The sequence below is a fragment of the Pongo pygmaeus genome, chromosome 4 (genome assembly GCF_028885625.2).
Source record: "Pongo pygmaeus isolate AG05252 chromosome 4, NHGRI_mPonPyg2-v2.0_pri, whole genome shotgun sequence".
In the NCBI taxonomy this organism is placed as follows: Eukaryota; Metazoa; Chordata; class Mammalia; order Primates; family Hominidae; genus Pongo; species Pongo pygmaeus.
This window is the reverse complement of record NC_072377.2, coordinates 120,795,755-120,810,401: the sequence shown is the minus strand read 5'-3', so window position 1 is coordinate 120,810,401 and position 14,647 is coordinate 120,795,755. Positions and strand designations below refer to the sequence as shown.

General features: G+C 39.6%; 1 protein-coding gene across 2 annotated transcripts in view; it reads left to right on the top strand.

Annotated features, from left to right (window-relative positions):
- The window catches only part of SEMA6A (semaphorin 6A), a 130,590-nt gene that overhangs the window by 64,936 nt on the left and 51,007 nt on the right, over positions 1-14,647 (top strand). For both annotated transcript variants that reach the window (XM_054488503.2, XM_054488502.2), the window contains exons 2-6: positions 4,523-4,660; positions 7,094-7,211; positions 12,043-12,103; positions 13,107-13,169; positions 13,902-14,003. In XM_054488503.2, coding sequence (XP_054344478.1) covers positions 4,561-4,660; positions 7,094-7,211; positions 12,043-12,103; positions 13,107-13,169; positions 13,902-14,003 — 444 coding nt within the window. In that variant the 5' untranslated portion in view covers positions 4,523-4,560. The remainder of the gene's footprint in view (positions 1-4,522; positions 4,661-7,093; positions 7,212-12,042; positions 12,104-13,106; positions 13,170-13,901; positions 14,004-14,647) is intronic.

Below are 14,647 nucleotides of genomic sequence, written 5' to 3'. Positions count from 1 at the left end.
TTTCATAACCTTTCATTTTACAGGTGAGGAAACTAGGAGCTAGTGAGGCTGACTAACTTGCCCAAGGTCAACGCCATTAACGTACCCTTCCTTCTGTTAATGACAGCATGAATTGTTGGTTATCTTTAAAACTTCATATGATATTAGAAAATGAGCCTTTTGAAAGAATTACTGAAACACGGTAGTAAGTGACTTTCCTCAGGGAAAAATAGTGCCACTATTATCATTTCCTCTTTATTTCAAGCCCACACTTGGAGTTGTTAAAAGCATTTTATATTTGCAAACCCAGATATATTATTTTTCACATCACTATCACTTATTATTAAAATGTTCCTTGTGTGCCAACATTCTGGAAGATGCTGCCATGTGTACCAAATCAGACACAAATTGTATTCGTACAGTCAAGTCCTCCATGCAACTTGATGCACCGAGCATTTATGCACCATTTGCTGCAGCTGGACATGTAGACAGTTTGTGGGGCAGCCCAACCGGGTCTCTAAAACAAGCAATGTTCATTAATTTGTGTGTATAGACAGTGGGTTCCACATGGTCCACTTGCTAAGGCTGCTCAGCCACTTGCAGATGATGGTCAAGGGGAACAGAATACCTGACGCAGCAACATTGATGTCCTGTACCTGGGTAATATAAATGTTCCCTCAGAGCCTTCAAGGGCAGGCAGGTAGGGTTAATGGGTAAGGAAGGCCTCCTAAGAGACTGGGAAGGAGTGGGAATGTTTCCAACTGGAGAGAGCCCTATTTGGGGCAGCCAATGCTCAACTCCAGTTTTGTCAGGTGGGGTCTTGGACTAGCAAAGCCAAACCTCTGATATTTTTTAAGAAGTCATAAATCTGGAGTTGTTTGTTAAATCTCCTATTTTTACCTCAATGTTGCTAATTTAGTTTTTTCTTCTCTGTGAGTCAGCTTCTGCCAGGTACTACGAGTTTGTGAGCCCCCATAGAATTTTCCAGGGCAGGATTTGGAGGAATAGTTGGGCAGAGGATTAGAACTAGTGTCGGGTTAGCCTGCGTGGTACTCTGGCTGGGTCCACTTGTCATAGCTTCCCACTCCTTGTGGCTTGTTAAACTGACTCATTAGAAGTAAGATGTAGCAATTGATGGACTCATTCTCTGACTTTGTAATCATTTCCAGCTCCACTGCCGTCTCTTTTGCTTCATGCTTGGCTGACACAATGACCCGCTGTACATCAAGGGTGCGGGAGGTAGGGGTGCGCATAAATGGAAGCTCTAGTAATTGAAAAGAATTTATTATTTTTAAAAAATTATCAGCATGAATGCATTCACACGGTTTTCAGACAGTCCTTTTGGTCTCCTTTGTTTTGTCTTCAATCTGGAGTACCTGAAAGCTAGTTTCCTGCCCAATTAGCATTCTGCATGCTTCATTTGGCTCATGGCAACCAATAATCACAACACCATTTGTACATCACAGTTCTGTGATCCAATTTGGGCTTAAAAACTGTAGAGAAAAATTATTGTGAAAAAAAATTTTGTTTGGGTGTAGAAAGTCAATACAAATTAATTTCAGATGAACCTAAATAGAGCCGACAGATTCACCAAGAGATGCCTATTAAAATGAAGGATGCTCTTAAGGTTTTCTGTGAATTTGGGGGTTTGGGGCAAATTAGGATTATAACTTTGTAGTGATGGTATGTTTTACAAAGGCCATTTCACTTCAGGCTAAGAAGAGTGAAAGGCTGAGACAAGTAGATGGAAAATTCAGATATAATAGGCTTACTTATGAAGTAAATGTTTTTATTTAGAATCCTTATATTGACAGTCTTCCTTGTTCTAATTTTCTGGATAGCTGCTTAAGTCTAAGTTATATTTAGCACAGTCACAGACAGGGAAATTGACAAATGTTTGCAGATACCTATAAATATGCTACATGTGGGTAGCACTTTTCAAAGTTTTGAAAGTGACTTAAACAGCCTCTTAAATTGCAGCAACACAGCTCGCTCAAGGTTTATAAACTCAGTGTTCTTGTTTTTGTTCTCCTGGGCTGGTGCAAGTCTGTATTGCGTCATCTTAGGAACCCTGAGACCCAAGCCTGTGTTCTTTGGATGAGAAATGACAATGTTATGGAATTGGGATCCCTCCGCAAAGTAATCATTTCAACAAGAAAATTTATTGTCTACATATTTACAAGGGTTAGGACCCAAAATTGAGTAGAAAGGGAATAATACGTCAAAACTTCAACTGAAGAAAATTTTGAAGTGTTCATGTGGACTGACCGAGATTAACCAATAGTTCCAGAGCACTTTCACCCGTATGATGTACATGTTAACTACCTGATGATATAATGATAGAAAGACATATAAAACAGCTATTTTTCCTGGCAGAGAGCCCTGCTGTAAACCTGGAGATACTTAAATGACATATCTCAGCCATGATGCTGGCTGCAGGGATAGCCAGAATAGCCACTGACTTGCATAATAGATTTCTTCTGCATGCATTGCTCTTCCTGCCAGCTTCTGGGGTTGAGAATTTCGCATTTGACATATGCAATCTTAAGATGGAAAAAATTAAAATTGGGGGATATAATAAAGTAGCAGGACATTGTCTTGTTAGCTTATAGGACATTTGTACAAAGATGAATGCAGTTGTTGAAGGATGGAGACTCATTTGTCATGTCAAGAAAAATTAAGCCTTAGAAGCATACATACATCTCTAAACATTTCTAAAGGAATGAGAATTAGCCTTTTGAGTTTCCTTTCTTATATGCTGCAAATTCTCTGAGGCAATATGCTTCTTTACAATACTATTCTTGAGCTCCTGGTAAAAGTTGCCAGTTCTCCCTGCCCCCTCCCCCTCCCGCCAGATGCTTTCTCTCCTAAAATCTAACAGCTGACTGGTGTCTTGTTTACGTTTTACTTTTGTTATTTATTTCTCCCCTTTAATGCTGTACTGAACAGGAGCCATGAGAAGCAAATCAGGGCACTTCAGAGCTTCTTTCCTTTGAGTTCAGATTTTCTAGGATAGGAAGAACTGGCAAATAAATGATTGAGTAGACTCTTGCTTTTCACCTGTCTAATAAATAGATGTTTATGTCTCTTCATAATGGTTCACCCTTATGAGCAAGTAATCATTTAAAGTTTAATTTTAATGTGCACATCAGAGATGGAGACATGGGATTGTTTAGGCTTTTCTCTCAATCTGTCTCCCTCTTTGATTTTCAAGATAAAGCAAATTAATTAATGTGCACTTTTCAATTGAAGAAATGATTAAGACCCAGCTGTGTCTGTGAAATTATAAGTTACAGTGCAACAGTTGGGACTGATTAATACTTTTTTGGCATGAAGAAAAGAGACATAGGTATATAATCAAAGTGGTGTTCCAAAAAGCGTAAGTTAGCAGTTTGTTTGCCAAATTAACTTTCAAAGACATCTAGGTTACTAAGATTGACATTTCTACACACAAATCTTAAATGATTGATGGATTACTGTAAAATAGCTTTGTTCAAAAAAGATAATCTTTGGCAGGCTACTTCAAAGAGTTTACTGCTCTGGAAGCATGAAAAGATATCCTCATTTTACATTAATTTTCATGATAGAGCAATGCTTATTTGCAGTGTGCCTGAGAATTAAGTGATATTTACTGTATTATGAGTCTTTTTTTTTTCACTGTATCCAGCAGTCCCACATGGGATTGTTTTGATTTCCAAGATTTAGGAGAATTTTTCTGCACATAAAGAGCTTCGTCAAGAAAACACAGATGGGTAGAACAGTATAGCTGACATTTTTATTCACTACGATTACACTGCAAGGAAGTATCGAGACTAAAATATATAGAGATACGACTTTTTAAATCAACAATACCGTTTCAGAAGGCAGTTTCAGATTCTCCTTGTAGTAATCTTCAGAGTGTGAAAGGATCTGCCTACTTCTCTTTATAGATTGTGTGATTTTATGTATTTATGTCTAAGTCACTGTAGAATGACATAAGTCAGGGGTGAATATCTCAATTAAGAAGTCAAGCAGGTAATGGAAATTAGTAAACAGGACGAGTTATAGATGTGTGTGTGGGTGTGTGGGTGTGCGCATGTGTCTGTGTACCTGTGTGTTGGAAGTGGTGCCAAAGGGAAACTATCATTTAGGTCACTATGGCAGGTATTTTCATTTTTACAAAGAAGCTGAAAAATCTAGATTAATATCAGAAATCTCCTATTTTTCAATATTGGCAGTCACCTCAAATTTCTGAGTGATTTTGAATGCAGTTTCGTGACTGTAAAATAGACATCTATAAAAGCCTAAAGATGGCTCAGGATAAAGGAACTAAAGCTCTTTGTTCCATATTGGAGAAACTTTGCAAAAGGGCTCAGATGCGTGGGGAAGGAGGTAGCAGTAGGTAATGGGTACAAGTTCCAAACACAAAAATCAACGAATTTACCATGTAGAAGATGTAAAGCAGAAGGCTTTTTTCCTCCTGAATTTATCTTTCAGGGTATTTCATTTTATGGCATTGAACAAAGCTGACTTGGAAAAAAATCTGTTCTTTACTTTTTGGCAGGGTGAAGTAGAGAAATAAAGTCTCCCCGCTGAACTACTATGAGGTCAGAAGCCTTGCTGCTATATTTCACACTGCTACACTTTGCTGGGGCTGGTTTCCCAGAAGATTCTGAGCCAATCAGTATTTCGCATGGCAACTGTAAGTACCCATGGTCTCACTCACTGTCTCCCTTTGAGAACATTTTAGCCTGAATCAGCCTAGCAGAAAATAAAAATGAAAAATGAAATAGAAAAGGTGACTTATTAGTCCTCTATACGTGGCAAAGGTGGCTAATTCGAGTCTAGTCAAATTGATAGGATGATTTTTCTATAACTCCAGCAGATGTTGTTGTGGGGACATGTGTGAGGATTTGAAACGCCCCTCGTAACCCTGATGAAGTCTCAGCTACTACATGGAGGCCGCGGTGTTCATGCCTTAAAATCAGCTCTGTGGGAGAATATCGCTATGATCTGGGTATTGGCGGTATTACTCACTTTTATATATAATTCATATATAGGGACTGTTGCAAAATATGAACAAAAAATAATGACCATTTTGGAGTAGTTCAGAGAAAATTTTCTTTTTGGACTTAGAAGTTACATAGTTAATAGACTTTCGTAAAGAGAAATTAATTTATAGAGGACCTATTTTAACTGTTTATAACTTTCCTTTGGTCTCTGCTTCATTGTCAGGAGTAGATACTGCCATGATTAAGAATTCAGCTGTCTCCTCAAAAGAGGAGAGTCCTGTCTATGTGTTGGATGGAACATTCAATTTACCACTTTTTTTCATGCCCTTCAAAAGGCTTAAGTATTTTATTACAGTAAAAATGTAAGAGAGCATTTTTTTCTAAATATCTGTTTAGAAAAGATATTACCCCAAAACAAAAACTGGGAGAGCCATACAAATGTGTCTAACATTAATATGGAATACTAAGGAGATCCAAATATGCCCCGTGTTCAGCTGTTCTTTCTGGGTTGGAAGAAAATGAGGTAGCAAAACTGACACACAAAACAATTAGAGAGTCCAAAGTCAAAGGGCATTATTAAGACCAAATGTGTAGTTCAAGCTCATCACTCCTGAAATAGAAGATGCTCGAGTATAGAAGGGACTCCAGAGCAGGGCGCGGTGGCTTACGCCTGTAATCCCAGCACTTTGGGAGGCCGAGGTGGGCGGATCACGAGGTCAGAGATGGAGACCATCCTGGCCAACGTGGTGAAACCTGTCTCTACTAAAATACAACAGAAAAAAAAAAAAGTCAGCCGGGCACAGTGGTGCGTGCCTGTAGTCCCAGCTATAGGAGGCTGAGGCAGTGGAATAGCTTGAACCGGGGAGGCGGAGATTGTAGTAAGCCGAGATCACACCACTGCACTCCAGCCTCGTGACAGAGCGAGACTGTCTCAAAAAAAAAGATGGGACTCCAGCCCAAATGGACTACTGTAAGCCACCCCTCAGTGGTCACTCAAATCCACGATCATTTGAGTTGTTTTAGCAATCTCCTTGATGAACGGATACATGAAATTTCAAAGCAGTGGAAGGGAAAGCACAAGATTGTCTTATACTAAGCTCCCTTGTAAATAAAATATAGTAAGCCTCCTGATAAGGTACTCACTGTGAGTAATGGTCAGATACTACAAGGGTGTAAAGTGAGGGTCGAAGCATAAATCTGTGAATGGTTTTCTAGTCATCATTTACACTCCCACCCCTCTCCAGAAAATAAGTGCCTTTTAAATGTGGCTCATCTTTCTTTCCTCCTGAGTTTGTGTGGAGGCTCGCCAGTGCTCTGGAGATTGTAGGTGTAAAGGCAGAGATGTTGAGATGCAGGTATTTTTAAAGGCCAGATCTCAATACAGATTGGCCACTCTCAGTCAAAGAGAACTGTAGGAAAAGAGAAATATGCTCATTGACTCACCAAGACAGTGAAAATTTCAGATCACCTGACTGGCTACACTCAGTTTGACCCTGTCCTGTCAAAGCCCACATCTCTGTGAAATTGTTAGCCAATTGCTTAACTCAAGAGTGAACTTCCCACAGTTCCTAGAATGCCAACCAACCTCTCAGGGCTGCCTTCAATAGTGGATTATTCCAACTGGACGCCTGTGGAGACTGTATTTTTCTTCTGGCTCCTGGACAAGGGCTCTCGCCTCCAGACCACATTGCATTTGTGGTGATTGATGGGAAGGCTGCTTTGAAATAGTTTTGTCCCGAGACAAGATCTTTGGCAGACTGCCCCCTCAGGCTTAGCTCTACAGAAGATGAAAAGAAAACTGTGGAAGAAAAGAGCACCTTCATGCAAAGCGTTCACTAGCAAGTTGAGCCCTGAGAAAGAGAGACAAATCAAAAATTGTGACACTTAGAAATATAAATCCAGGCTTATTATCATCTAGAAATGAAAGTGTAACTTGATGAACCTTAAAGAGCACTCTTCTATCATATTTCCTAAACTAACAGACTCATATGGAAATGGAAAATGGTGGCATGGTCTGACTTCAACACGGCTTTCTTTTGTGACCTGTCCCCCTCCCCTCCCTACCCTGTCAATTCCTGGCTTGATTTGCTTTTCCTTTCTTGCCCCATCTCCTCTTTTCACAGATACAAAACAGTATCCGGTGTTTGTGGGCCACAAGCCAGGACGGAACACCACACAGAGGCACAGGCTGGACATCCAGATGATTATGATCATGAACGGAACCCTCTACATTGCTGCTAGGTAAGGGGACTTTTACCCATGTCTGCCTTCAGAGTGTCCAAAAGCCCAAGGTCCTAAATTTACCAGCTATGCATTATTTTTAAGATCTTGAGGTTTCTAAATAGAGTGTTATTTAATTTACAGGCTCCTTTAATTTATCAAGCAATCATTATTTCAAAATTGTCTGTGTCTGTTTAACCCTATGTGGATTTAAATAGAAATAATAGCATATTTGGGCACTTACACTCAAATAATCCACTGTTTATCTGAATATATATGCAAATATTTATTCAAGCACCCATTAGAATGCTCTGCTCCTCAATACTTTGTTTGAGATGGAGTTTTCGTTCTTGTTGCCCAGGCTGGAGTGCAGTGGCGCAATCTCAGCTCACTGAAGCCTCCCTCTCCTGGGTTCAAGCAGTTCTCTTGCCTCAGCCTCCCAAGTAGCTGGAATAACAGGCATGCACCACCATGCCCGGCTAATTTGGTATTTTTAGTAGAGACAGGGTTTCACTATGTTGGTCAGGCTGGTCTTGAACTCCTGACCTCAGGTGATTCACCCACCTCGGCCTCCCAAAGTGCTGGGATTATAGGCATGAACCACTTCATGTGGCCTAATACTTATTTATTAAATTAAGTTGAATGTGTAAACATGTATTATATAGTGTGAATGTAGGTGTGTGCATTAAACCTATTTGTATTTTTGCAGTTAACATATATATCATTGATAATCTATATCATCACTTTGAAAGAACGGCAATGACAACCAAAGAAAGCACAATATATATTTCAGAAGGTTTTTATTTGGTTCTGGTAAAAAAAAAAAAAATCCATTGGGGAAATGTTATTTAGACAGACAGACTGACGTCTTAAGGCTGAATGGCATGGTAAGAATACGCCTCAAACAGGGATCACATAAATTTAGGCTTTTGTTATAATTTTGCCCTTAATTTAGCCGGACCACAACTTCTCTGGCCATAAGTATCCTCTGCCAAATGAGATGTTGTATTTGATTACCTTAATGAAGTCCCTAAGGAGTCCAACAATATATGATCCTCCATTTTGGGAGTGTGTAGCTATTCAAAATAATTCCAAATGAACAGCAACATGGAACACTATCTTGTAGTGTTCCCTGTGGTCTTTCTTGGCTCTACACTGTTTAATCATTTCACACTGGGGAGAAGAAATGGAGATTATGCTTTTTTTTGAGACCGGGTTTCACTCCCATCGTCCAGGCTGGAGTGCAATGGCGCAATCTCAGCTCACTGCAACCTCCTCCCACCAACCAGGGTTAAAGCAATTCTCCTGCCTCAGCCTCCTGAGTAGCTGGGACTACAGGTGCCCGCCACCACGCCCAGCTAATTTTTGTATTTTTAGTAGAGATGGGGTTCCACCATGTTGGCCAGGCTAGTCTCGAACTCCTGACCTTCAAGTGGTCCACCCACCTCGCCCTCTCAATGTGCTGGAATTACAGGTGTGAGCCACCGTGCCCGTCCTAGAAATGGAGATCGTTTCTGTCTGGCATAAGGAAAGAACAAGTAAATAACAGTGGTTGATTCTTCTAAAGCACTTAGATGTTCCGAGGTGATAAGCTGTGCAACATAAAGTTAAAAAAAAAAGGGCTAGACTAAAACGTCCTGAAACTGCCCCTAACTTGGCTACAGGAAGCAATGTCCAAATACTTTCCTAAAGTTTTACTTTACAAATACTTATACAGTATATACAACTAGTATGCTGTACACATACAATTAACAAACATAGCTGTAGATTCTTTATGAATGTCAATTCATCCAATCCTGGAAACAACCCTATAAGAAGGAGCTATTATTATTCACATGTCTTATAGGAGGAATCCAAGGGACAGATAGGTGAAATGATGGGGCCAAAATGACAGAGGCAGGATTTGAACCAGGGTGGTCTTGCTCTAGAGTCCATACTGTCATTGCCTGTACTTTGCTGCATATTGAGGAACAGAGCTGGTACTGTTTGTCCTGAGAATACCCTTGTAATAGCTGTTGCCCAAGAACATGGTCATTATGAGTAGCCACTATAAAGCATTTCCATAAGATGCTCAGTAGTCAGTAGTCACCTCTCTGATAGAATACCAGCTCCTTCTTAAATGTCATTTTTATTTTCCTAAACGTAATAGGGTTGGAAAATGACATTAATACTGAATTGTCTAAGGGCTGATCAAAACAAATGATAAAACATTAAATCTGTGAGAAATAGGTTGACTTAAGAATCTCTTGTGAATTGTTCACTTTCTAGTTGAGTCTCCAGGGGAAAAAATGGAAAGCAGACTGCCCTTGTATTCGATGATTTAGCAGGGTGTGGACCACAGGTCCCAGGGCTACCTGAGTGTTAGTAGCAAGGTCCTATGCAGACTTAAAAGTGACCATTAGTCTAGCTCATTAAAACCAAGAGAGTTTTACTCTAACTCCTCACCCCAAGGAAGGAAAGGAAAAGAAGAAATAGAAGGATAAAAAGAAGAAACACAGTAATATTTTTGAAACTATCAAATAAGCTCATCTTTATTAAAGGTCAAGTTTGTATCACTGTAGCACTGACATGTTTGCTTTCACACCATACGCAGCCACTTCCTCTCAACACACACCCTTAGAAAAATTCTTAAAGGAGTTCCATGCCCACCATATTTAGGACTTCTTCTCTCCTTTTAATTTTACACTTTATTTTTACACTTCCAACTTTAATTCACTTTAATTTTACACTTCTCAACATTGCTCTGAGAGATCCAGGTTTCTAGGCAGCAAGTAACACGATTTAAAGCTAAATCCCTCCCTGCACCCCCCGCCCCCCGCCCGCCCAGGTTCAAGCCATGGCAACACAATTCAGTGGTGCTTGCTGGAGGGGGAAGAGGAAGTCCTAGGATTAAGTCAGTTTATGTTCAAACAACTTAATTCAGGAAGAACAGTGTATGAGACCTGGGATGCACACTAAGATGGTTGGGAATGACCCCTGACCCTGGTCTGTGGTTTACCATAAAGCACCATTTTTATTTGCTAGGGCCATGCGAGCTTTTGGATATTGAAAAAGATTGTCATTGTCCAAAAGAAGATTTCATTCACAGAATTCTGTGTTTAAAAGGCTTCCCAGTTCTTCTAGACAATTGGTGTCAGCAATCGCAAGCCAAGTCCCATCCAGAACCCAGGGGACTGAGTGAGGGTTGGTGGCAAGAACCCCTTTCAATTCTGCTTTATTATTATCCACTTTGTAAATTCCTCTTCTTTTTTAATCTCTAAACTGCTAATTAACATAAACAGGCCATGCCAAAAGGGGGCAATCTGAGAGCTTTCTGAGGAGCTGCCAATGCATATTAATCAGTTGTTCATTTACAATTCATATGTTCAGCTCCGACTTAAGTTTTGAGGGGAGGCAGGCAAGGAAAAGCCTCGAGTCATCTCAAACCTGATAGCAAAGTAATAGGCAATTCCAGTCCAATAATGAGTCTGACCACAGCACCACCAATAAAGTCAAGCAAGTAATAAACAAATGCAATAAAACTGCCTTGAAATTAAAGGGCAGGGTGATTCTGGCAGCCTACTGAAGTTTGAAGAAACTTCCCTATTCAGCAATTTACAAAACAGGCCCCTACTCCTCCACCCCTTACCACGCCCTTCCCCCCCTTCCCCCATGCACACTCACAGTAGCTGGCAAGGGAATTTTCTAAGCCAACTGCCCTTGCCGCTGGTTTTATTTTCACATGAGACGGCCTGTTATCTTTCTCTGTTGTATTTTTCCTAAAACAAAAAGCAAACAGATTTCCCAAGAACTGAAAAAAATTGTATATATATATATATATATATATATATATATATATGTGAATCCTGCAAATAATTCCTTTCTTATCACCTCCCCACTCTTTCTTTTAAGTAACGAGGGGACTTAAAAGTCTGCATGGGAGACGAGGTCCTGGTTTAAAGCTGTGGGTAATTTTCCAGCGCCAGGACTTCCTGCATTTTAGAAAAAGTCAATGTTATTTCAAGGGAAAATGAGCTGTTTTGCTTTCCCTCACTAGCCCCCCATCTCCTCTGTTGAATATAGTTCTTTTCTTTTCTTTCTTACGAATTCCAGACAAAAACGCCCTTGTACTCAGCTCACACAGAAGGGGATGTTTAAATATAGCCCCACACCTGAGCTGCTGATTCTCTTTCTCTCCTTCCAAGGCTAGATTGGCAGCAAATTGTAAAGACAACCCAATTCTCAGCAAAACAGGAAGGTGAACAGAAGCAAGAAATGTAAACTTTAGCTTAAGTACATTTTAGACTTTAATTGACCATCATTATGAGGGAAAAGAGTGGCTTCTGGAAATAATTTTACCTTTGTCGTCATCCATCCTGTCGATCAAATAATCACAGTTAAGATGGAAATATATTTTCAAAAGAGAGATGGAGATGGAGATCATTTTTTTGTTAGCCTTCTTGATGAACAGATGTGGCATGTTGAATACCAAGTATTTGGTACATGTATTTGAAGATAATGAAAGGGCACACGAATGCATCTGTGTTCTAGTCTTTGGGCCGATTTAACTTTCAGAGCCCTCCCTTCTGAGCTACATATATGCAGATGCTATAGTTCTAGTGTCAGAGAGAAGAGCTAATACAGGAAAGTTTTCATAAAGGGTGCTCCTTGGAGCACAATGCCATGATTTATCAGAAGGTGCTAAATGGGATCCGGAGACATCTCTTGAAGGCTGCGCTCTTTTCTTCTTGCATGTGGATATCATGAACATGGATATGGGCTTATCTGCCCTGATAAGACATAACTCATTAAGCAGAAAATGAACTGTTTTGACTCTGTGTTTGACCTTGTATTAATTTTTCTTTGCCTTTAGGGACCATATTTATACTGTTGATATAGACACATCACACACGGAAGAAATTTATTGTAGCAAAGTAAGTTGTTTTAAAACCATATTTGTAAAATGAAGGACCTTTGGATAGTTCTTGAACAGAATGTGTATTTTAAGTGCGTTAAGATGATGTAGCTAATCATAATTTAGAGATGCCAACGTGCATTTTGTGAAATCCTAATTAGGGAATAGGTTAGGATTTAATACATGTTCAGAAACAGTTATGTACTTCATATTTTATTCATCAAATATATGTGTACATATACATTTTGAAGTTTTAGGTAATTTGTACATTTCTTTTATAAAAATATTGCCTCATTTATCCAGGAAAATATCAGTTTTCATAAGTAAAATTTTGTTCCACAAATGTATTCTACAAAGGTTTCAATGTTATATTTCCATGTCTTGCAGTATTAAGTTTGATTTGACTGTTGTGGTTCAGGAACTTGATCGTTACCCATTTCAGAGAGACATAAAGTATAACCTAAGCTTTCCTCATAACTCCACATGGGGATATTTTAGTTCATAAAACCTGTGCCATAGGAATAGAAGATCCCTTCAGTCCATTAATCTATGTGAAGGAGTATAACCTGAATTAAATCTTTTTCCACCTAGAGTGAATGTCCTCTTTATGTTTAAGAAAATGACTTCTGTATTTTAAGAAAAAAGCCTTCTTTATAAAAATGGATTTATCAACTGAGAGGAAAGGGCAAAGACATATATTTTATCCAAATGAGCATAATTTGGCAAATTAATTTGGATAGTTTATGTAAAATTTCCACACTCTTGTTTATTCTTCTTTCTTTTCTCCTTCATCTTTATCTCAAACAGAAGAAGACCATTTTGTGGTTTAAAGAGTTCAAAATTAAACAGACGTTTTCATCTGGAATCTTTTGTTGTTATGGTGAATTAATCATGGAGAAAGGGTGCAGAAAGCTTTCAATAAATATATGTTCTGCCTTTAGTCTCCCCAAGGGAACTCTTACTTCTAAAATCAAACGCAACAACCTCTGGGCTCTAATTGATTTCTTTCTTGATCCCTGCAGAAACTGACATGGAAATCTAGACAGGCCGATGTAGACACATGCAGAATGAAGGGAAAACATAAGGTAGGCAATTTTCATTTCTCCTGCAGCTGCCACTTTGGGTTAAGTTTTTGACTGTTATCTCCAGCCATAGACCGTGATGTAGAATGGATTGTGCTTTTTCCCTTTTCCCTCAGTAATTGCTTTTCTCATCAACTTATTGAAGGCTTTAATTTGCAAAAATAGTTTGCTTTTAATGTGATGAAACATTACAACAGCTGCTAGGCTTGCATCATGAACTACTTACGCGCACACAGGATTATGGACACAAAGCCGGCTGCCCAGAGTCTTCTGAGTGCACTCCGATGTCTACCTCGGCAGTCCAAGGCCCACAGGGAGTCTGTGGAAGAGCTCATAAAAGGCTGCCGCAGACATGCGGGGTTTTGTGCCTTTGGTCATATAACAACATAAAAACACACTTCAACCAGCAGCTTTGTACATCAGGGAACGCTGGAGCATCTGACATTAAAATTAATATGATGGGAGGTTGGCATTTCCAGGCTTGCCTTCCTTTTGTGACATAAAATAAACACACACTCTTCTATTCTATGCCTTGTTTTTATTTACTGTTGAAAGAGTAATCGTTGATGTCGGCATCATCTTGTGGTTAACATCAGGAAGAACTTGAACTTTTAATGGGAGAAGTCCTCAGGCACCTCCATTTTAACCTTACTGTCAGCCAACCATAGCATACAGTGAAGAATCACTTTCTGTACTGAATGGACATGATACAAAACAGTTTGAATTATTTTTCAGGATGAGTGCCACAACTTTATTAAAGTTCTTCTAAAGAAAAACGACGATGCATTGTTTGTCTGTGGAACTAATGCCTTCAACCCTTCCTGCAGAAACTATAAGGTAAACGCTATTTGTCGGTTGGAACCACACTGCCAGGAGGCATTTCATAATTTACTGTGATTGTACCTGCAGCAACCTAAGAGGGGTAATTCAACACCACCTGAGTTCCTCTCACTTGTTCAACTTAATGTATTGCTCCACATGAGTGATCCTAAGCAGGCTTCTAAGCTTCCTGTTTGTTCAGGATTGATTGACACATCTTTAAAGAGCCTGCCTACCAAAGTTAGTTTCTGTAAGACCCTTTTCTCTATTGTTCAGAAGACTGACATACTTACCACATACACCATGTGGATTTCCTCTCTGTATTTTTTTTCTCCCTCCCACCCCACTATCTAACTTCTGAGCACAAAAGCACACTTATATGGTGAGTGATTTCTATTCTAAAAGGTATCTCAAAAGCATGGCATTTGAAACTGTAGACTTTCCTACAAGAACACAGGAATTTAATTACATTGGGCACTCAGCTTTCTTGACCACGGCCTTACTTACTTTGGCTTTATGCAAGGGCTGGAAAAAGCCCCCTTAAAGAGTTAGTAAATCTAGCTGGTTTTGATGCAGCTAACAGAGGTGCTGATGAAGGAGCAGGGAACTCGCCAGGCCTGGAAGCAGAGGTGGCAGTGATCTGAGGTCTTGGCTGCACCACT